The following is a 22003-nucleotide window of genomic DNA, read 5'->3' as shown; positions in this document are numbered from 1 at the left end:
GGACAGTCATTTACACTGCGCTGGACAATGAGCAGCACAACAGGGCGCTGCCCGGCCCGCAGCTGGGAGTTCCCACAGACTCACATCAGAGACACCCATCGCCGTGGTGCAGCGCAGCGCTTTGCACTCAGCAGCCATTTCGTCCCTGAGCCCAGAGTGGAACCAGGCAGGGAGGAACGGCTGTGGGGCACTGCACAGCCGTCCAGGGCTGGGACCCCATGGCGAAGGTGACTTGTGCTCCAATGGGGGAATCTGCAGCAGTGTGCAGGGCTGGAAGGTGATTAACCACCATTTTGGGCTTCTTTTATGTGTTTCTTTATATTACTTTCACTTTGGTGGAAATGCACATATCCCAGTGAAGACACCTCATTCTGCAAAGTAAAATAGAAGAATCCAGCACAGACACTTTTTCCCCTTCTTCCACCCTCTCTGCTCAGAGTAATGCAGCATGCTTTTCAGGGTTGGAATACACTATTTTACTGAGTTCCTACCATTTGTTGTTTTTTTTTTTTTTGACTGAGCACAGCTAAGAACAACCTGACCGTTCTGGAAAGATGCTCTCCGGGTTGCAAAGTGAAAATAAACAGATATAAATAACCGGCAGCAGCAGAAGGGCTTGGCTGGGCCCACACCTGCACATGGGCAGGGAGATTTCAGGTAGAACCAAGACGAAAGCAAAGCTGAGCGGGGCAAGATGGGCTCCCAGCAGCCTTCCTTCTGCACTCAGCACTGGAGGTGGGGCTGAAATAGCTGTCAGAAATTAAGTTATCTGCTAGTTCTTACTCTTTGCCATGAGTTGCTAGGCAGGCAATGCTTTAAGGCCGAGTTTTATCCCAGCTCCCCTTACACAAATCCCTCTGAGGCTAGGTGAATCCACCCAGAACAAAACACGGGCTGGAGACCACAACTCCATTTCGCCCCAAATCCAGATCCTCGTGTTAACTGACTATTACAGCCCAGCACTTTGAGTTCTCTGTGCTTGCAGACATGGCCCTTTCCTTTAAGCTCCTCCCAGCTCACCCTGGGTAAAGCACACATACGCGCACAGGACTTAACACCCTGATCCTCCAGGATAAACTATGAGCCTGTAAATCACCACACTTCCACAAAACAATAGCTACCTCTTGTTTAAATAAAACTGCACCTGCTGTATTAACATACCACCCAACAATCACTTTGTTTTTCCCCAGGAATCCAAGCTGAAGCCACGCTGCTTCCTGACCTATATATTGGAAGACTTATTCTTAGAAGGGTACAGGAGCCCTTCATGGTAATCACCTTCCTTCCTTCTTTTGTGCTGGGGTGCTATGCATTTTGTTTAGCTTTCGACAGGTTTATTTCCATTGCAGCCCTCCAGCATCCAAGACCTGTTGCAAGCATTATTTGGCAAATGTTCCCTTTTTCCGTTTCCCATCCTGGATGCTCACAAGCTCTTTCATGCTCTTTAGGCCATTTTGAACTGTTTGCAGCAGATCCTTCTCCCACTGAGTTTGGGCAAAGCAGAAGCCAGCTGAAGATTTCTTTGCCAAATGTTCTATAGTCACTAAATCATTTTGCTCTCCCCAGAACACACCAGTAGGTTTACTATGATGTCTGCACCAAGTGTATTTATATCTGCTCAGTGTTTGCTTATTGATTGAGCCGAGACCCTTTTCCAATGGAGTTATTTTGCTCAAATAAGGTGCTCAGTGGTGATTGAAAAGTGAACATCTCGAAATGGTTGGATCACAGACACAGGGAGCAGTAGAAGTTTGAAGGAGTGCACAGAGGAGACAACTTCTCCCCAGAATAGTGCCCCCAGCAAGGAGGACCACCGGGGCACTGCTAAGCCAAAAAAACTTTGTATTCCTGAACCAGAGCCCACAGCAAACCCAAGACCAGCATGACTGCTCTGCAAAATGCATCTCCATGTGTCCTGCCCAGTTATTCTAGCAATGCTAATAACCCTTGTCCTGTTCCTTTTGACCTAACAATGGCATTGCCACCTCAGTACTGGGGAGCTTTTAACACAGCTCAGAAATAAAGAGAACTTCATCCACCTGCATTTCACGGCACTCTGAGGAGCTCCCTGGGGATCCTGGAAGCCAGGTGTCAGAGCTGATCTTCACAGGACATGCCACAAATTGGCTGTCTCTGACTTAAGGTGGGTGGGATTCCCCTGCAACATCCCGCTGCAGGGCTCTCACAAGATCAGAAAGCCCTGCAGCTGGTCCATTCTTATTATTGTTCCCTTCCAATCAATAAATTAAATTACTTTTAAAAAAGCTTCTACAAGCAAGATATTACTCTTCTAAGACTGCCAAATAGAGGAAGAAATTACCCTGAAAGCCAGGTCAACTTCCAGGGCTCTCTACCAGCAAGACATACATCCATACACCGGGGCAGTCTGAGCACAGCTCTCCAGAAGCACTGCCTTGGCCAGCAGCTGCCCCACCACATCCTGCACTTCTGCAACATGTCCCATCCAACTCTGCACTCAGTGCCTTGGGCAAAAGCTTCAGCTGCCACCAGTCATTTGTTCATGGAGATTTGTGTCCCCAGGGCTGCTGCGCTGGAGGGCTGGGTCAGCTCTTCCCTTTGCAGGTGCTGGCCAAGTTCAACATCCATGGGACAGCTGATTTCCGCAGAGCCCTCATTTACCAGCCTCCCTTTATCTCACAGTGCTGGAGGCTTCCTTCCTATCTTGCTCCTTCCAAAAACCAGACAGCTCCATCGCTGGCCCTCCCAAACCCAGTGATCATCTTTACATGGATATGGGGAACCACCTGAAGCACTCTGCATCTCCCAAACTCACAAGGGTTAGAGGGGCTAGACAATGCCATTCCCACCTCCACTGGAAGCAGAAAGGACATGCCTGTGCTGCCTGCTGACTATATCCACATACATCTGCCCAGCAGAGGGACCAGCCTGCTTCTTCAAGGGGCTAAGAAGAAAGCAAAGGGGATGACTTCACCCAGAGGAATGCTGCTCCCCAAGGGATCTCCGGCCTCACTACTTCTGTTACTGAAACCACCAGAGAATACTTCTTCCCTTTCCCTTTTATCAGTCAGGCTCACAGATTGAATGTTATCAATTGACAGCTTTAAAGCTAAAGAATTGTATAAATTAAATACCGTCTGCAGCAAATATACTGAGGAGCTAGAATTTATACACACACTAGATATGGGAGCTCTTAGTTATTACCCACTTAAGGCTATGGCACTGATGAATGGTAAGGCCACCCTATCCCTGAAGGCACTTTTCATTACCCACAGTATAGGAATATTGAGAGTGTGTGTGTATGTATCCAGCACAACTGCTCATTTCCATAGTTCTCCATCAGGTTTGCATTCAGTTTATAAAATAAAAAATTACTCTGGGGACATATTTCACTCATTCCAGAGCCTTTCTCTCTCCCTCAGCCTCCATCCAGGCCGCCTCCTTCCTCCTCCCCACCTCAATACTGTAACAATACCTTTAAATCTGATGGTGCTTATTAAATGAAACAACTTAATTACTATCAATATATAATGTTGTGCACTTCAGCCTCAGCCGAGACATCTGATCCCATTCTGCTCATGACCTTTAATGGCCATCAAATCAAAGTAATTTTGGTCAGCTCTGACACATGGCCAGGTCAGGAAGATGAAGGAACACTAATCTACCCTGTTACCCTGCCCATTGTTTAATACCATTTTCAATAGAATCTAATAACTGGAGAAATGCCAGTGTTCTGTCTAGTTTGGGTTAAAACCTCTGTCGTTGAAAATAAATAATTATGGAACACTCTGAATAGCCCAAGGTTTACATAATTGGTGCCTCTTAGAGCAATATACTCGCCTTTGAAGTTTGCAAGGAGAGGAATTTAGGAATTCAAATCAGCGGCAGTGCTCCTGAGCACGCTCCACTCTCCACCTTGGAGGGGCCGTCGCCAAAGGAGGCTTAATTAAGGGAAGTGAAAACCACTTTGGATTCACCAAGGTAACACAACAAGTGCATTGCTTCCTCTGAATTGAGGGAAAATAGCAGGAATGCTTCCACTCGACAGCAGCTATTCTGCAGGCTGGGACTCAAGTCCTTCAGGGAAAAAGAAATACCTGTCATAAAATAATTGCATAGAGACAACAGGAGTGTTTAGGTTCAAGCATTACTATTTATGCATATTGTTTCCCCGGTGCTAAACAAAACAAGTTTTCCCATGCCAAAACGAGGGACACCGCCAGAGCTGCCAGACACCCCGTCTGGGTGGGACAAATAGCCTGACCTACAGAAGGGGCAGCAGGATGCAGAGACATTTTATCGCAGGCTCACTTTGCTAATGCACTCACACCAGGCCACACTCATGCTCCAGAAAATTAACCACAGCCCAAAAACATCACAGCAAAGTGGCCTGCAAGACCAGACATGGAGGGAATGGGGAAGTAAGGGAGTGCCAGGCTGCAAAGCAGACCTGTCCTCATTTTCGTGACTAAGGGGCTGCAAATCACATCAGCCTGCCTTCTGAGAGCACTGGTCACGGCAACTGAGCAGAAAGCACAGAAGGATGTTTTTGTTAATCACCCTCTCCTCAAATACCCATTCTTTACCTTAAGCCATCAGTCACGTACCACAGCAGGTAACAAAAGGCACTGAGATTTATAGGGCATTTCCTGAGCCGAGGGTCCTGCAACAGAGCCCGCAGGTGGGACAGCACCATGGCACCACCTCTCTCAACGGGACGGAGCCAAAGGGGTGAGATACAGGGGCAGCAGGATGGCTCTGTCACCCCAACCAGGCAAGCAGCAGTGAGCACACGCTGCCATGCAAAGGGAATTGGGAGCACCGCCGTCACCACCAGCTGAGTTACTCAGGCACAGCCTAGAGCAGGGGCTGAAATCAATCCTCGCTCCGACTCTCACTTGAGGAGGAATTCAGGGTTTGGCTGTACGTGCACCAGAATCTCTTCACAACCACTGAACGCATTTATGGTGCAGCTGAAGGCCACAGCGATTTTTCTTAAAGGGAAACCTTACCTATCCAGGGTTGAATCCACATCTAATGTTAATAGAAGCTCTGACACCTCACAGAGGCAGAGGGGCTGTGGATGGGCCTGGCAGGCAGATTGCTCTCTGCAGCCATCATCCTCTACAAGCTCCCCCAGTGCTGGCTGGGAGAAAAACCAGTGACCACCCTCCAGACAGAACCTAATTGCAAAATATTCTATACGTTCAGAAGAAATAAACAAAAGCATCTTTCTTCATCGATTCCCACGCAAACATTTCCTCATTCTCCAGCCAGCCAGCAGACTCACATCTGTGTGCCTCAAGTGGGAAACGCTGGTGAATTCCAATGGCACCAGTCACTCCTATAGCCAAGAGTGGCACAGCCTTGACCAGTACATCACAGCCTGTGAGTCTTCCACAGAGCACTCCGAGATAAAAGATCTCTGTTTCATTCAGAGCCAAACCCTGCTGATACCTAATTTTGCTTCTATTACCTCATTAATAAGCTACAGACATTTGCAACGTGCAGTTTGTCTTTGTCTGTCTGCATTGTGGTCATCACACAGACACAAGTGCTATTTCTTGTTGTGTTTTGTTTTCTTTTTCTTAATTCACCATTCCAGCCCATGCCTCTGCCACCCTTGCAGAGCTGGACTCAATTAACTCTTTTGTGTTCTCTTTGCAGCAAGCTGCAGCAGTCAAAAAAGCGATACATAATCTTTTCACCAATATTAACTTCGTCACATGAAAGTATTCATTGGCAGCTTTATGTAGCTCGCCAAATGGGGGATTTAAAGTACAAAAGTAGCATTTAATTATTAAGTATAAAGGGACATTCACGTGTCACACTGTAAACAAGGGTGACGTGTGTATTTGCAGCTAAAAACAAAGCAATGCAGTTATTTTTTAAGTTGGTCAGACTAACAAACTGAAAATAAGTTGAAGTAACCTAACCATAGCAGGTAAACTCTTTAAAAATGTTTTAAATGAGGGATAAAACTGTTTACAAGTTTTTAACTGTATAATATTTTTTCTTCTTGTATTTTGCCAATACCAATAAAAAAACAACATGTGTAAATATATATAAACAGACACTTGGCATAAGAACACACTTCATGAAATATGAGTAATAGAGGAGGAAAATTCAAAGTATATTTCTTCTTTACTGTATTGAAGGGACAGGTTACCGTAAAGAATACGTTATGTGCTGAGAGATGAAAACACAAAGTGCATGCAGGATATGTAGGATATGAACAGCGTGTTCATTTCCAGGTAGAAACGCAAACATTTTGGTTCATTTCATATCTCACTTACACCGCACTATTCGGTGTCATTTCATTGACTCCAATGTATTTGGACTTGAGTCCAGCAAAGCACTTAAACACATGCTTAGCTTTAAGCGCACAATAGCCCCCTTGAAGTCAAATTAAGCACATATTTACGTGCTTTGCTGGATCGGGGCCATACTACAGATTTACACAGATGTAAGTGAGCTCAGATGAGCTCAAGCCACAATGTTTGTGTCCAGATTCAAATCCAATTGGCAAATGCTTTCAAAAGCTGGAGGTATTTGGATTAGGGGTTTTGGTCCAAGCCAATCTGTAACTTTAGTACCTGAACCCGCATTTCTTGTGCGCCCAAGGCTCCCATCGGCATTAGTGGGAGCTTTGGAGGCACGAGAATTACAAGAGCGAGACCTCTGGGACTAGAGAGCCAATTTACTTAAACCCAAATTATAACATTTTTTAACCTTTAGATTAAACCAAACTCCCACCTGAATTCAGCCCTGGCTCCATTACATTTCTCACCCAGCATTTGGATTTTTTGTTTATCGTATTACTATTGCTTTTGGCTAGCATTCGCTTTATTATAAAACATTACCCTAGGAAATACTAATGGGCACCATCAAATAGCTGTTAACATAAAGCACTTATAAACAAGTGCCATTAGTGAACCAGCAAAGTGCATAGGAACTCATTTATGTTACATCTGTTAACATTAGACAAACAGATCCACAATTTTAGTTCACAGAGATGCTCAGCTTGGCCAGAAGGGAGTTCCCATGTTTTCCATCAGCCCAGCAAATGGACACCATGTGCAGTTCCTACTCCTGGTAGGCTCTGTGGTTCCCAAAACACAAAAAGCACTGGGTTTTGGTTCAGGCACAGTCAATACAAGGATCTGGAGATGTTATTTGGTGATTGCTGCTCTGCAAAGGATGCTCTTCCAAAACCTCCAACTCTATCAGCACAGCTCCAGCCTCAGATGCAGTCTGGCTTTGTGAGAGCTTCCTATAGCACTTGTGCACCTTTTCTTGGTTATTAACCAAACACAAACGGGATGGAGCTGCTCTACCACTGTCCTGCTGACAATACAAGAGGTACAGCTTTCCCAGTGCCTAGCAAAACATGAGGTGCCTGTGCTCAGAACACCCACAAAGCCTTCCCAGACACTGCTGACCACAAAACTAAAGAAGCTCTGGCTTCTGCTGCTAACTATGGTTGATCTGAACCTGCAGCCAAAAGCAAGCCTTTTTTTTTTTTCCCCTTGTTTTAACATTTACATGCATTGAGAGGATCACATGTAACATGGCAGAACCATAGCACTGAAAGAAGAACGAATAGAGGCGCTGGCACTCAGGACCGTGGTAGAAAGTAGAACAAGATGTGATATCTAACATCTATTCCAACAGTGTTTAGTTCTGAATGAGGAGACCACGCTGGGAACAGAGCAGCCATCCTGAACCCAAGCTTGTCTCCAGCACCATCTGAAATGCACACAGGGGAAAAAGTCCACCTGGTGCTTCTGCACGTTGTAACCAATGCTGAAAACCCATCAGCAGTGAACACAATGCTAAATAAGAGAAGATTGCAGAAAAGCATATCTAGATATTTATCAAGAGCACATCTGCTTTTTTTTTTTTTTAGGCTTTAATTGAACTCCAGGGAGAAGAGCGTGTTGTAGATGCCAGTGCTTCAATGACACCATGAGAACACTGTTACAGCTCAGGCCACATCACCAAGCATATCAGGATTGCCACACCACGTGAGGAGAAACCCCTGAGCACAGGAGAAACTGAGGCAGCTTCACACTGTGCTAAAGCCCAAAGGCAAAGCACTTACTGAGATACCAAGGCTAGCAGCTCTAACACCAAGCATCTCCTGCCCAACATCACCAAACCCAACCCAACCCAGCCCAGCTAGCAGGTGAGAGGCATCAGTGGCCCTTCCTAATCAAGCTGAGCAGCTTCCCCCTGATTGAACCCAGCTGAGCAGGGCTTTCTGAGCAAAGGAAGCTGGGGAGGGGAAGCAGGATGCACCCTCCCATTTCTTTATTTTTGCACTAAGTAATCCTCTCTCTACCATCTCCCACCTAAATCCCATTGTACCCTGGACCAGCCAGCAAGTAAGGTGTGCAAGCACATGAGTGAGTTCAGAAACAGGAGAAACCCTGGTGCAAGCCCAGGGAGAGAGCAGCTGGGCAGCCTGGGTGCCTGAAAGGAGATGCACAGCTCAATTAAGTGGACGGTGGACAATTAAGAAAACAGATGTGTTACTCTTCCACATCACTTAAAAAAAAAAAAAAAAGTAAAAAAGAACAAACAGCCTTTCCTTACTTGGACACTCAGGAAGTTAATAAAAATATAACGCTAGATTAACCTTCTGCTCCTCCTCAGCTGGCCCTGCACACCTCAACAGAATTTTTTGAAGACTTCAATTAATTTCAGGAAGTAAAAATTAAAAAGCCACAGTGATCAGTATAGCTATAATGTTAAAAAATGTCTTAAAAACTGATGATGATGGTACTGAAGGCTGGAAAACACTGGAGTGACTGATGGGTAATGCTGATAATTCTGAATATCAGGAAGCAGTATCAGAGATGGACAGATAAAATAACGTCATTATATGGCTGTGAAAACAAGCCTATAAAGATGTTCCCAGAAATCAAGATCTGGGCTGTCTCATTGTGACCTGTGCTCTGAAACAAATGATACTTATGGAAGAATGCAATCCCAGGAGCATCCAGACATCCAACAGGGAGACAAGAACTCCTTATTTTAAAGAGCTGTAAAGATTTTATGCTTCTGAGTGTCAGAGATGAGAGCAGTCCCAGACAGAGGGAAGGTTGCCCCATATCTGCTGGCCAGGGCCCAGGGCCAGCTGCCAAATGAGCCCCACAGCATGCTCTGCCCTCCCACTGCCTTCATGTCACTGTGCTTTGGGGCAGCTCCTTCTGATTTAGCATGCTGAGGGGAAGAAGCCACTCCAAGGGGGGGCTGCACACACAGGGAAGAACTTTTTCTTGAATGTTTTCAGTATTGAGATGATACAGATAATTTCTGAAATTAAATATAGTCTTCCATCCCAACACATATTCACCACATACTGCTATTAACACAGTATAGGGTCCAAATGCAGCAGCAGAGGTTAATATTTGGACATAGCTGTTTTTCTAACCCTTCGTATCACTTTTATTTCCTCTCCTTTTCTTTCTCTCCTTAACCTCTCTTTTACTGCTGTTAAATTCCTTGCTTTCATTTTTGTAGCTCAGCCTCCCAGCCCTCTCCAATGCTGTTCGGCACCGTTTCAGGCTCAGCCTTATTTCTCCTGATATGTCACCCAACAGGCAGGGAGCCTAAAGCAACACCACTCCCTCCAGCTTGCAGCCTGGGCTGGATCTATCTCCAGGCCATTTTGCTGATCAGGAGCAGGGAGGGGAGACAGGGATCTGAAGAGCAGACCTGCACCTTCATGCATGCACAAGGGAGAGAGCGCACAGGGGTGCATGAGAGCACCTTCACCCCATTTGCTGAGCCCTGCTCTATTTCCAGCCCTGTGTCTGCTGCTGGCCCAGGAGATCCCCTTCCTTTCAGTGTAACCCAGCAGGCTGTCAGGTTGGGTCTGATGGTTACTGGCTGGCCGTGCACAACGTGCATAAACAAAGGGAGCAAAAAGACATCAAATGCTCCTTCTTTGCTCCATACGTGCTGTGACACCAAGAAGGAACCCTTTGAAGCCATTAAAATGTAAAATCCCTTTTTTTTCTCAAGTTTCTGCACCTTCTTTTTCCTGTCCCATGATGCCTTCTCTTTTCTCCTTCACACAAATAGTATTGAGCACTGATGGGATTTAAATTCTGTTCAAAACCCCAAAAAGGTCTTTCAAGGTTACATCTGAGTCCTCAGACCAGTAAGAGCTGGAAGGAGAAATGTCCACCATTTAATGTCTAATAAACAAACTGCCAAAGTCATGATGGCATCTCCTTCACCCACAGTCACTTCCCTCAACAGCTGGACGTGTTGCAGGTATCAGCAGTGCTCCTGCTAACGTCTGCCCATGGTTAGTTTTCCTTCTCTAAATGACTCCCCAACGAAAAATGAGTGAGAATTATTGCATTGTAAAATACATTTTTTTAAAGTTGAACCATGTTAAGTGAAAAATAACTACTCGTGTGAGGAGCAAACATAGCAGAGGTTTCTCTTAATCCCATCAAAGAAATTCTGGATGGAATTTGCACACACACTTTGGCCAGAAGGCTAAGGGACATGGGATGGTAATAGCTTCTGGTTTGGAAGATGAGCTTTGAGGTCACAGTAATCACTTTACCTGTAAAAATCTGGCTCTTAAGTGGATTTCAAATTAGAAATACTTCATCCTTGAAAAAATATGCCACACAATTGGCTTTCCAGGGTCTATTCCTACCAGTCCTTTCTAGGGCAGTCCGGACATGCGTGCTCAACACACTTTTAAGAGCAAATCCAAGTGCCACCAACACGTCCTGCCTGGCATCCTGCTCCAAAACCAAACGTTTCACACTGCGGGCAGCTCGTGGAACCTGGAGTGTGGCACCACTCAGCACGGCGCACAAAGCCTGGGTGTCTAAAGTTTCTCCATATTCACAGAAAATTATATCTAAAACCATTACGCTGGTAACAAAATTGCAATCAGAAGTAAGGAAATTGCTAAATGAAGCCCATTTTACTGCCTAACTTCAAGGAAGCCATAAAATTATCAGTCCTCCCTTTCCTTAATATATTTTTTTCCCAGTCTGATGCTCCATGGGGTATTTCTCTATGCAAAATTCATGGTTTGGCTCCAAATTAGCCAAACATAAAACTGAGCTTACGAAGCCTCACTCGGAGGTTGCATGGACCCTTTTTCTTGGCAGTGGTTTAAAAAGAAGCATAATAAGCCTTGCTGGCTTGGGGGACGTTCTGGTTGCTGGCACTGCTGGCTGCATCGCCTGCTTCTCCTGGCAGCACGGGGTGGGAGGCACACAGGAACCGCAGTCCTGGGGTTTATTGGGCTGGATTACCTGCAAGGCTGCCCTCCTCCTCCCCACCAACCTCAGGGCTCCGTGCTTTGAGAGAGGTGGGTGATGCTGCCGGGATTCTTGGAGCTTAAAGCAGGTTGGTCACACAAGGTGAAGGCCACTGCCAAAAATAATAGGGCACTCTGAAATAGAAAAAGTGGGGATTTTATGGCAAATGGAGAGGTCTAATGGGATTAACGCTGAAGCATGTCCACCAACATGCAAGTGGGAAGCCTGGCAGTATGCAGCCTCGACTTGGTGGCTCTTCTTCAAAGCAACCACTACTACTGCCCAGGATTGTATTACTGCCTCCAGCAACACTGTAATTGCATATATAGAGCACTAAGCCTGAAAATTAAGTTGAACTTAATTTCTGAGATACCAAGCTCTGCATGAACTGCCCACGTTTGCTCTGAGCCCAGCAACAGGGGCACACAGGCCTGGCTGGGTTCTGCTGTCAATGCTTTGACTCAAGTTAAATTATAAATAATAATGTCAGGTTGGAAAGGAATCTCCCAGCCTTCCTCCATGGATGAGAAGTTCTCTCCATCCCATTCTGGGTACAACTCTATGCCACTCTTTTTTGCTCAGACTCAGCTGGGTTTTCTCTTGGGGCACTGGTCCAGCACATGGAATTTCACCCTTCCTCTCATTCTGAGGCTGCTTGCTGACATTAAAGACACCAAACGGTATTATTCCCTCAGACATCTCCAATATCCATCGTTCATGGCCAAGCACATCATTTCACCATGTCTCATTTACTTTGGCTGCTTCTGGTGCCTTCCTGTTTCCCACAGCACCACGCACCTCAAACAGCAGTTTGTGCAGGCAGAGCATGTGCCCATAGCACCTAGGCAGGCAGTCAATGACTACTAGATATGCCCACTATAAGACATGAAAGAATCAGCTTTTCCTTTTTTCTTTTTAAAGTTAACATTTCTTAATTATTGCTATAAATTACTGTTATCGTGATAGAACAACAAAAATAAGACAATAAAAGTATAACGCAGTGTTGATAAGGCAGTTAGAGCCAATACAATTTTGCTTCTCTGTGGTGTGTATTCTTAGCCCAGTCCTCATGCCAGTCCCCCCAGCCAAAAATACATCAAGAGCCTAAAAAGAGTAAAATAGAAACATCACTTGAAAATACTTCCAGACAACATGTTTCCTTTTCTCCCTTTATATGGGAGCCACAAAGAGAATGGAAAGATTAAAACTCACAGAAAGCATTGCTTAATTCCTCAGCAAGGTGCAAGTAAATAGAATCTGCTGGGGAAAAAATGGCCACATCAACTTCAAATGGCAAAGTGGTTTCAAGAGGGAGAAGTTAATCATTTCTGTCAAGTGCTCAAAATGTTAAATGGTTTTTAAATCAAACCTACAGGCACCAATGGGCACTCAAACCACATTTTAGATATGTTTGGGGTGGCTTTTCTCTGTGGTCTTGCTCATCCTTCATACATGTGTTGGGGATGAAGCAGGAAGTGGTAATGGGGCACACACAGCAGCACTTGCTGGAGGTACTGGGCACTTCAAGCAGAACAAATACTTGTTCAGAAGATGCAGCATTAGGCTGGTAGGTCCCCACCCCAGTCTGCACCACATCCCATGTCTGTCCCCACTCCACTGGATGGCCGAACAAATGGAGTAAGCTCACCATGGCAGCATCAGCAATGCTCATATTTCATCCAGATGGCTGGAACGACTCCTGAATGAGGCCAGATCTTGGGGATGACCTTGTGCACTGATGCTGCAGCAGGTACCCAGCAAGCCCTCAGCGTGGCAGCTACCCAGCATGTCGGCACACCCTGGGCAGGGAAGCTGCTGCTGAGCTCCCTACAGGAACAGTAGGCAGAGCAGCCCCAGCCAGACCCTGCATTGCTGGATTTAGGGCCAGACCCTGCTCCATCGGTGGCTTTGGGGCCAAGCCTGTAGCTATCACTAAGCCAGCTCGGCTTCCAAAACACAAAGCCTTTTTCCATTGTCTGTGCCAGTTTGGTGTTACTACATGTGTGAAGAAGCTTGGAGGCAGGGGATGGAGGTTATTTTCGTTGAGCTATGATTTCACTCTTGCTGTGTATCATCCTCACACACACACACACACAAAAAAAGCAGTAGAGAGGGCAGGATTTTTTTCTGGAGCCAGCTGAGAACTGAAAAGCTCACATTCAGAGCATCCCAGCAGAAGGTGGACATGGACATGTCCATCCCAGTGAGCCCTGTCCCCCTTTGTCTTTTGTCTAGGAGAAGCATCCTTAGGGCAGAGCCCAGCCCCCCTGTCCCACTACCACAAAACCTTCTGAGTGCTGCTACCAAGTCACACCCCCCTTCTAGCAAGCATCACTGCCCCGAAACACCCCATACCCTGGCACTGAGCTCTCCTGCCCCAGCTGCTGTGCAGCAGGCTGGTGGCTGTGCAGGGTGAGGCTCTGCCCTCCTGCAGCTCTCAGAGCAGGGAGCACAGCCAGGCTCTGTGCAGGGCTGGCACCACAATGGGCTGCACAGCCCGCCAGCTGCAGGAGGGCACGTGTTGTGCAGGAAGATCTGAAGCCAAACATTCTCCCTCTGCACACAATAAACAGCCGTAATAAATTGCATTACACAAAATATATTTAGTGCTAATTTTTTAATTTAAGCCACCTGGGAAATTTTGTTAGATTGGTCGATACGAAGTTCTCAGGATTCTGCTAATCTAATGATATCTACCAGACAAAACAGTATGATGTTACAGCAGTCTGAAAGCTTCCCTTTTCTGTAGCCCTCTCAGAGATCAAACTGGCAGAACTCACATTTTTTGAAATGTTATACATAATCGGTGATCCGATTGCCAAAAATAACCCATTCGTGGAAGCTTTGCTCTTCTGGTTTATAACTTACTGTAATCAAAAAGAGAGCAGTGCTGCTCTGCAACGGAATATGGCCGGGGTCAGGAGGTGAGGGCACCAGTTGTGCAGCAGTTTCTACGCTGTGTATTATTTTACAGCAATTTACATTTAGAGTATGAACAGGGCTAAAACACAGTGTGCACGTTCAGACATACCAGAGGAATTTCTGATAAAAGATACAGAAATGTAAATAATAAAGCTGGAACTCGTGTGCATCTCTTTTCTGTGCAAAAATTTCACCCCAGTATAAGGTTTTTCTAAACAAAAAAAGTTGGTGCCGAAGGGGAAAGAGTGCTCCTAGTGTATAAATTGAGCTCCGTGCTGTAATCCTCCCACCACAAGGCTCACATCAGATCGGCCCAGATGTGCAGAAGGCCTCAGGACCATCACAGACCTTTTGCTCAGCACAGATCCCGGCTCATGCCATGAATCCTGGCTGGGTGCAGCCCCTACCTGCAGCTACTACCTCACCTCCTAGTGTTTCTGGGATGCAGAGGCCATGTGGTACATTTCAGCCTTAACTTTGAATTTCCTTTATTTTGTAGATCAAACTTTGACATTCCCTTAAGGTAGTGGGGTTTTATGTTGCTGCATATATCCCGGTTTAAAAGATAATGCTTCACTGAAACAGACCACATTGTGAAAGCCTGAAATAAACTGAATTGCATTTCACTTCCCAGCTCCTATAGCTGGATTAGCTCACATTTCTCTCTCTTTGTTACACATTTAGCACCAAATAGAAAATTCATAAAATTCATTGCAGATGGCTTCCCTCCTCCCCACCAGCTCTGTTCTTCCCGGAGCCACGGAGAAGCTCTGCCCAGGAGTGCAGAAAAAGGGGGGGAGCAGAAAACCAGCCAACAACTGGGCAGCACTTCTTTATATTCCGTGCATTTTAATTCCAGTATTTAAAGTCGCATTGCAAAGAGTCGAAGTCCTGGTTTGCTCCCCAGCTCACAGCCACTCTCAGCATTGCAGGGTACCCAGGAGCTGCAGCCCCAGGGCCAGGTCCCTTCTCCATGCACTAACCCCATCGTGCACACCCTTCTCCTTCCCATCCTTGTACAGCCCAGCTGGCACCTTCGCTTTGCACTGCAGGGATGCGTCTGCAATGCAACCATGAAGCAGCAGTGCTGGAAAAGAGCAGCTCCCTCTGAGCCAGACTGTGCTCCTGTGCTGAACTGCTATTTTTTTTCAGTGCCCATTCAGTTTTTTTAAGCGTGTTCCTGTGATCCCAGCCTTGAGCCTACATCTCCATATGAGTGCTGCTCTAACTAGTTGCACCAAGCAGAAAGCCAGGAAGAATGGTCTGCTCTGCCCCCCTGTATAACAGCTACAGGAATTCCCTAAATTAATTCCTGTTTGGATTAGCCTGTATCTTTTTAGAAAAACAGCCAACCTTAATTAAGACAAAGGAATTCCAGTGATGTTGAAATCCACCCAGCTCTTTGTAAATTGTTTTAATGGTTAAATACCTTCACTACTTAAATATAAACTGTATTTCTAATCTGCATTCACACAGCTCTAGCTCTGTCTACTGGGTAATATTACACTGTATCTGCTCATTGGAAAAGCCATGTGTGATTAAACCTCCTTCTGCTTTTCATGTCGGAGCTCCCAGCCTTGCCTAACTAAACTACAATGATGTAAAACCGACTGCATTAAATCATGGCAAAAGAGCACTGAGCTGCTCCAAAAATGACAGCAAACCTTGTTAAATTTTAAATAAACAAATATCATGAATTCTTAGTTGGAAACCTGAGCGTCTGAACGGGCCCTTCCAAACTTTCAGTACATCTGTTTGGAAACCGGTTTGCAGCAAAGCAGGGTAAGTGCTGCAGACATGGCTTCATTAGCTGAGATGTACGGAACCCACTGCTCCCTGCTGCCCAGCCCTCACCCAAGCTTCAGGAGGTGCTGGTGCTCCCCTCCACCCCGTTCCTGTCCTAACTGAGTTAGAGTCACAGAATCACAGAATTGTTTGAGTTGGAAGGGACCTTTCAAGTTCCTCCACGTTCCTCTCCAGCAGCTTTACCAGAGGACTGTGCTCCTCAAGACAGCCAGAAATGTCTCCTCTGGCCAAACAGCCTTACGTATATGTGAAGTCAATAAATATTTTCAAAGAATACTTCCACCACGGAAGTGCACAATTAATGTGTTTGGGAAACGTGCCAGGGAACAACATATAGGCTCGTGTATGTCAGCTCCACGCCTGCATTCCCCATGTAAACCCACAGCAGTTCAGAGGCAGCACGATGTGCATGGGCTGCAGGAACCCACAGGAGCCATGGCTGCCAGAACATATGTAAGTGCAATTGCAGAGAGCACATGGATTTAGTTGTTTTCTTTACCTGTATGCACACAAACATATATAAGTATTCCATATATGTGTGTGTAGCTGGCAGTAACAGAAAGGTGTGTTACAACTGCATACATACACAGTGGGCACAGACACATCCACACACATGCACGTCAGTAACTGGGTGAATAGGTGAATACAAACACTAACAGCCATTTATGGCAACAACAACGAAAGCTGTCCCTGGAGCCTGCCTGTGGCCCGGCAGCCAGAATGATGGAGCACGGCCAGGGCACAGCACAGCAGTGGCACTCACATGGGTCCCTGGCAGGGATGATGGATATTGAACCGAGCAGGGACACGGCTTTGGCAGCAGTCAAACAGCCAGGAGGGGTCCGAGCAGCTCCCAGCCGTGGGGATGAGAGGAAAGGAGCAGGGAGAAGGTAGTAAAAAAAAAAAAAAAAAAAAAAAAAAGCCACGTTCAGCTCTGGTTGTGTTTGTTTGGAGAGAAAAGGGGGAAAAGCAGCCTAAGAGGCCGGTGTAATAAGATGCTGTAGCTTTTATGAAAGAGGTGAAATAATTTTAAACACAGACACACAATGAGTTTATTTATTTAGAAAGTTGTTAAATAGAGTCTGGGAATTCAAATATTCAATGTTGACATTGTACAGGGCTGGCGGGGAGCCAAGCCCCGCTCCGAGAGACCCAATGGCCGCGGCGCCCGGCCCTCGCCCCTCCCCGCCGCTAAATAGGTAAAAGCCATTAGTTATAGCCACAAGCAAGAGCTGAAGCCGAGTCAAATAATGTTGCCTCAGCCAGCCGACTTCAAAGGCGTGTAAGTGTGTTTGGCTTTTTAGTGCTGGAACTGCAGCAATATGTCACACTTTTGAAAGAGTTTTGTAAACAGTTCCTTCCCCTTTGTAGAAACATTTCTTAAGTTTCTTGTACCCCATGTAAACAGCGTTAATTAACACGGCTTGCGTTTTTCATTTCCAGCGGGGCCGTGCCGTTGCCGGGCCGGCCGTCCCTCCGCGCCCTCCTCGTGTCCGCAGCGCGGCCGGGGCGGCTGCTGGGGGCGGCGGGAGGGACGGGAGGCAGCGGCCGGAGCGCCGTGTGGGGCTGGAGGGCTGGGGGTGGAGAAAGGAGGGAGAAATGGAGGGGAGGCCAGGGAGAGAGTGAGGGAGAGTGAGGGGAAGTAGGAAAGTAGTGAGAAACTGAGAAAGAGAGGAGGAAGGAGAAGAGAAGAGAAGAGAAGAGAAGAGAAGAGAAGAGAAGAGAAGAGAGAAGAGAAGAGAAGAGAAGAGAAGAGAAGAGAAGAGAAGAGAAGAGAAGAGAAGAGAAGAGAAGAGAAGAGAAAAGAAAGAAAGAAAAGAAAAGAAAAGAAAAGAAAAGAAAAGAAAAGAAAAGAAAAGAAAAAGAAGGAAAAAGGAGGAAGGAAGGAGAAAGGGAAAGAAAGAAAAAGAGGGAAAGAAAAAAAGGAGGGAAAGAGAGAGAGAAATGGGAAGGAAGGAAGGAAGGAAGGAAGGAAGGAAGGAAGGAAGGAAGGAAGGAAGGAAGGAAGGAAGGAAGGAAGGAAGGAAGGAAGGAAGGAAGGAAGGAAGGAAGGAAGGAAGGAAGGAAGGAGACAAAAAAAAAGGAAGGAGGAAAGAGGGAAAGAAAGAGGGAGAGGAAGAGTGAAAGAGAGGGAAAGAAAGAAGGAAAGAAAGAAGGAAGGAAAGAAGGAAAGAGGGAAAGAGAGAAAGAGAGAGAAGAAGGAAAGAAGGAAAGGAAGAAAAGGAAGGAAGGAAGGAAGGAAGGAAGGAAGGAAGGAAGGAAGGAAGGAAGGAAGGAAGGAAGGAAGGAAGGAAGGAAGAAAGAAAGAAAGAGAAGAAAGAAAGAAAGAAAGAAAGAAAGAAAGAAAGAAAGAAAGAAAGAAAGAAAGAAAGAAATGAAGGAAAAGAAAAGAAAAAAAAAGGGAGGGAGAATGGGAGAATAGAAGAAGAGGGGAAAAGAAAGAAGGAAAAGAAAGAAAGAAAGAAAGAAAGAAAGAAAGAAAGAAAAGAAAGAAAGAAAGAAAGAAAAGAAAGAAAAAGAAAGAAAGAAAGAAAAAGAAAGAAAGAAAGAAGAAAGAAAGAAAGAAAGAAAGAAAGAAAGAAAGAAAGAAAGAAAGAAGAAAGAAAGAAAGAAAGAAAAGAAAGAAGAAAGAAAGAAAAGAGGGGGGAAAGGAGGGAAATAAAAGGAGGAGAGGATTGGGAGAATGAAAGAAAAGCGGGGGGGGGGGGGCGAGAGAAAGTAAGAAAGAGTGAAAGCCAGACGCACGCTCTGCATCCTGAAAAGGGTTAATGCAGCGCCTCGTGAAAATGTGCCCGGCATGTAATGGGATTGTCTCGGCCGGCCCCGCACCTCCCGTCCTGCAGCCCGCCGCTCAGAAGCCATCCGGGGACAGCGCCGGCTCCCGGGGCGGTGCGGAGCGGTGCGGGGCCCGGCTGCTCCAGCGCTGACGCGGGGCGGCGGCCGCAGTGCAGGCGCGGGTAGGGGTGGGTGATGGCGAAGTAATGGCAAATAAACGGCCTCGCTACGAGGGCCGGGAGCCTGGACGTGGCAAAAGTCTCCCTGCTCGAAAACAAATTCCCGGACCGAGTCTTAAACAGGCAAATAAAGTCGCCGGCTCTGTTTTTCAATCAAGGCTTTTAAGTACTGGACTGAAGCAAATTACAGGCGCAGGAAAACCTGCTGAAACTTAGGAAAGTGTTATTTTACTATCTCAGATGGTTAGAGGGATCTGGATCTACCTTGGCTGCACTAAATTGCCTGTAAAAAAGCGGTGATAAAGTGTAAAAGTAACAAGTGCCTCCCTCTCGCCGTGTGTTCCCCTAATCTGATCACCTTCTGTCTCTTTACGAGGCTACTGGGTGGCGGGGCCGAGCCGGGCCGGCTGCGGGGCTGCGGCTGCGGGGGTTATTCGGGGATACGGAAAGTCTGCGCAGGGGAAAAGCAGCGGCTCGGGGGCTGCGCGGCGGCCCCGCACCGACACGGGCAGGTGCAGAGCTCGGCCGGAGCCGCGTTCAGTGCCCCGCAGCCCCGCAGCCCCGCAGCCCCACGCACCGCTCCCGGCCGCCCGCCCTCCGCAAGAGCTCATCTTTCCCCTTATTTTTAAAGCTGGAGTTTGGAAATATTCACTTCTCATTCCTTCTTTCCGGTTTTGGTTTTTCTGATTGTTTTTTTTAGTATTGTTTTCGGGGCGGAGGGAGCTCAAAAATGGGGGTTTTTAGTCATTTTACACTGAGGGCGAGAAAATGCGCACCTTGAATTGCGAGGGAAACGCTTTGATGAGCAGCAGCGGCGGGCACGGCGCCTGGGCCGGTTTTATTTCACGCGCAGAAAAAACCAGAAGTGAAATGACGAGGAGCGCTCTCCCCCCCGATCTCTGCGATTTGCCACCGAAGAGGGTTCGGGCTGCAGAAACTTTTCTCTTCCCGGTCCCGAAAGAACGAAGCGAGAAGCTGAAAACTTCCCCAGCTGAAGCCCAGGGGTCGCCGCCAGCCCAGCTCGCCGTGAAACCGAGCCGCAATTCGGCAGAAAACAGAGTTTTTCGGAACGCAAAATAAAATCTATATATATATATAATCTCAGCTTTTTAGCCACGGTTCCCTTTCGGAGCGAGCTGCGAGCAAACGCTTATTAACGCAACGCATGCGGTTTGGTGGAAAGCGCTGCTGGGGCAGCGGGAGCCGAGGCGCAGTGCGGAGTTGCAGCTGTGCGGGCGGGCAGCGCTGCGGCCGGGGGGCGGCGGGCGGGGGGGCGGGAGGGGCGCGGGGCCGCCGGAGCCGAGCGGGACGGACAGCGGGGCTTCGACGCGTGTTTGTTTCCTAATCGAGTGAGCTGCGCCGCACGCTTGAAAATCGCCACATCGAACGCGGGTCGCTGCTGTTATTGTTACGGTTCGCGGGGAAGCCGAGGAGGATCCGGGGAGATCTTTCGCTTCCACGCTTGTCCTTTTTTTTTTTTTTTTTCTTCACAAATAAAGAGTAAATAAACAGCTGTTTTTTGCATCACACAACTTATGCAACATTTCATCTGACCTTTTTTTTTTTTTTTTTTGTCTTTTCTCCTGCCTGTTGTTTTGCCATCGCCATGGCTATCAATTGCAACTAGCCCAGATGTGTCAGAGGAAATAAAGACATCAGCTGTTTTTAAAATAGGACGCGAAAGGTGGTGAAGTTTTTTTGTCGAGTCCCTCTTTCAAAAGAAAAGGTTGTATTTAAAGAAAGATCCCTATCAGAAAGGAGAAACGGACGGGGCGATACGGCGACTCATAGAACCGCTCGGCATTCGCGCGTGGACGGCCGGGTCCTCGGGAGCGGCCGAAGCAGAGAAGCGCCGGGCCGACGCAGAGCCCCGCCGTTCCGCTCCGCTCTCCGCGCTGACCCGCGCAGGCTGCAGCCGCCCGCTGCGCGCCGCGCAAAACCCGCGCAGCCCCACGCGTGCGGCGCCCCCACGCTCCGCTCGCTTTGCTTTGTCCCGCGCCGCGCGGATATCGCGCGGGTGAATATTGCTTTCTAGAGGGGGACGCAAGCGGGGGTCGCGCCCGCTACCTGTGCCCGGGGCTCGCCGAGCTACGGCCGCCCCTCGGTGCGCGCACACGCAAATACAAACACGCACACAAACTCACACGCACGCACACACCTCCCCACCCCCCCGACCCACCCCCCCGCGGCCCCCGGCCCTACGGACGGCCGACAGCGCCCACTATAGGGCTCGGATCCCCTCGCACCCCCCTCTCTCTCGGATCCCCCCCCTCCAGCCCCCGGCAGCGGCAGCAACTTCCAGCGCTCGCCACTGAACTTTTCCTCAACTCCTTCCCCACCTCCCGCGGGCTCCCGCAGCCCCCACGCCGGCTCCGGTCCCGGCCCCGGCTCCGACCGCCGCAGCCCCCCGGCCCCCGCCGCCTCCCCCGGGCCGGGCCGGGATGCTGCAGGTTGCGGGGAGCTCCGCGCCGCACCAGACACGTCTATGCAACATGGCAGAGAGCGAGGGGGAAAAGCCAAGAGAAAGGGGGATTGCACCTACTTGCGGCCAGCTTCCTCGCCCTGCCTTTGGATCGCATGCTGCCAGTCCCGCGGCCGATGCCGGCGTGGGGGGCGGGGGGGGCTTTTTTTTTTTTCCTCCCGGAGCTTTTCCTCCTTTTTCGCTCCCCCTCTCCCTCTCTCCTCTCCCTCTCCCGCACACACACTCTCCCTTTCTCTCAATCCCGGCTCGCTATCTCTCCAGCATTGTCAGTTTGGACACCTTCGCACATGCGCACGGGCGGCTCCCCCCCGCTCTTCTACATTTCAGCGCCGCCAAAAAAAAGTTTGCAGCGATCCATCACCGCCGGAGGGGACCCTGACAGCCGGCACCGGGGCCGGACCGGGCCGGGACGACGCGTGCAGCCGCCGCCGGGTGCGGGACGGAGGCCGTGGGGCTGCCGCTGTGTGCCCACGCAGGGACGGAGCGGGAGATCCGCGCTCGGCCGGGCAGGGCCGGAGTGGAAGGAATGACACTTTCTTTCTGGCTTTTTATTCCCC

The 22003-nt window shown here is 48.1% G+C and overlaps 1 protein-coding gene across 1 annotated transcript in view; it reads right to left on the bottom strand.

Moving 5' to 3' along the window:
• The window catches only part of MECOM (MDS1 and EVI1 complex locus), a 300414-nt gene extending 278685 nt beyond the window's left edge, over positions 1–21729 (bottom strand). The window contains exon 1 of the mRNA XM_085232895.1: positions 21507–21729. Coding sequence (XP_085089021.1) covers positions 21507–21543 — 37 coding nt within the window. The 5' untranslated portion in view covers positions 21544–21729. The remainder of the gene's footprint in view (positions 1–21506) is intronic.
• Positions 21730–22003: the final 274 nt, after the last annotated feature.

The sequence above is a fragment of the Meleagris gallopavo genome, chromosome 11, assembly GCF_905368555.1.
Source record: "Meleagris gallopavo chromosome 11, MGAL_WU_HG_1.1, whole genome shotgun sequence".
In the NCBI taxonomy this organism is placed as follows: Eukaryota; Metazoa; Chordata; class Aves; order Galliformes; family Phasianidae; genus Meleagris; species Meleagris gallopavo.
The sequence above is the reverse complement of the archived record's forward strand: the minus strand, read 5'-3'. Positions and strand labels throughout refer to the sequence as shown.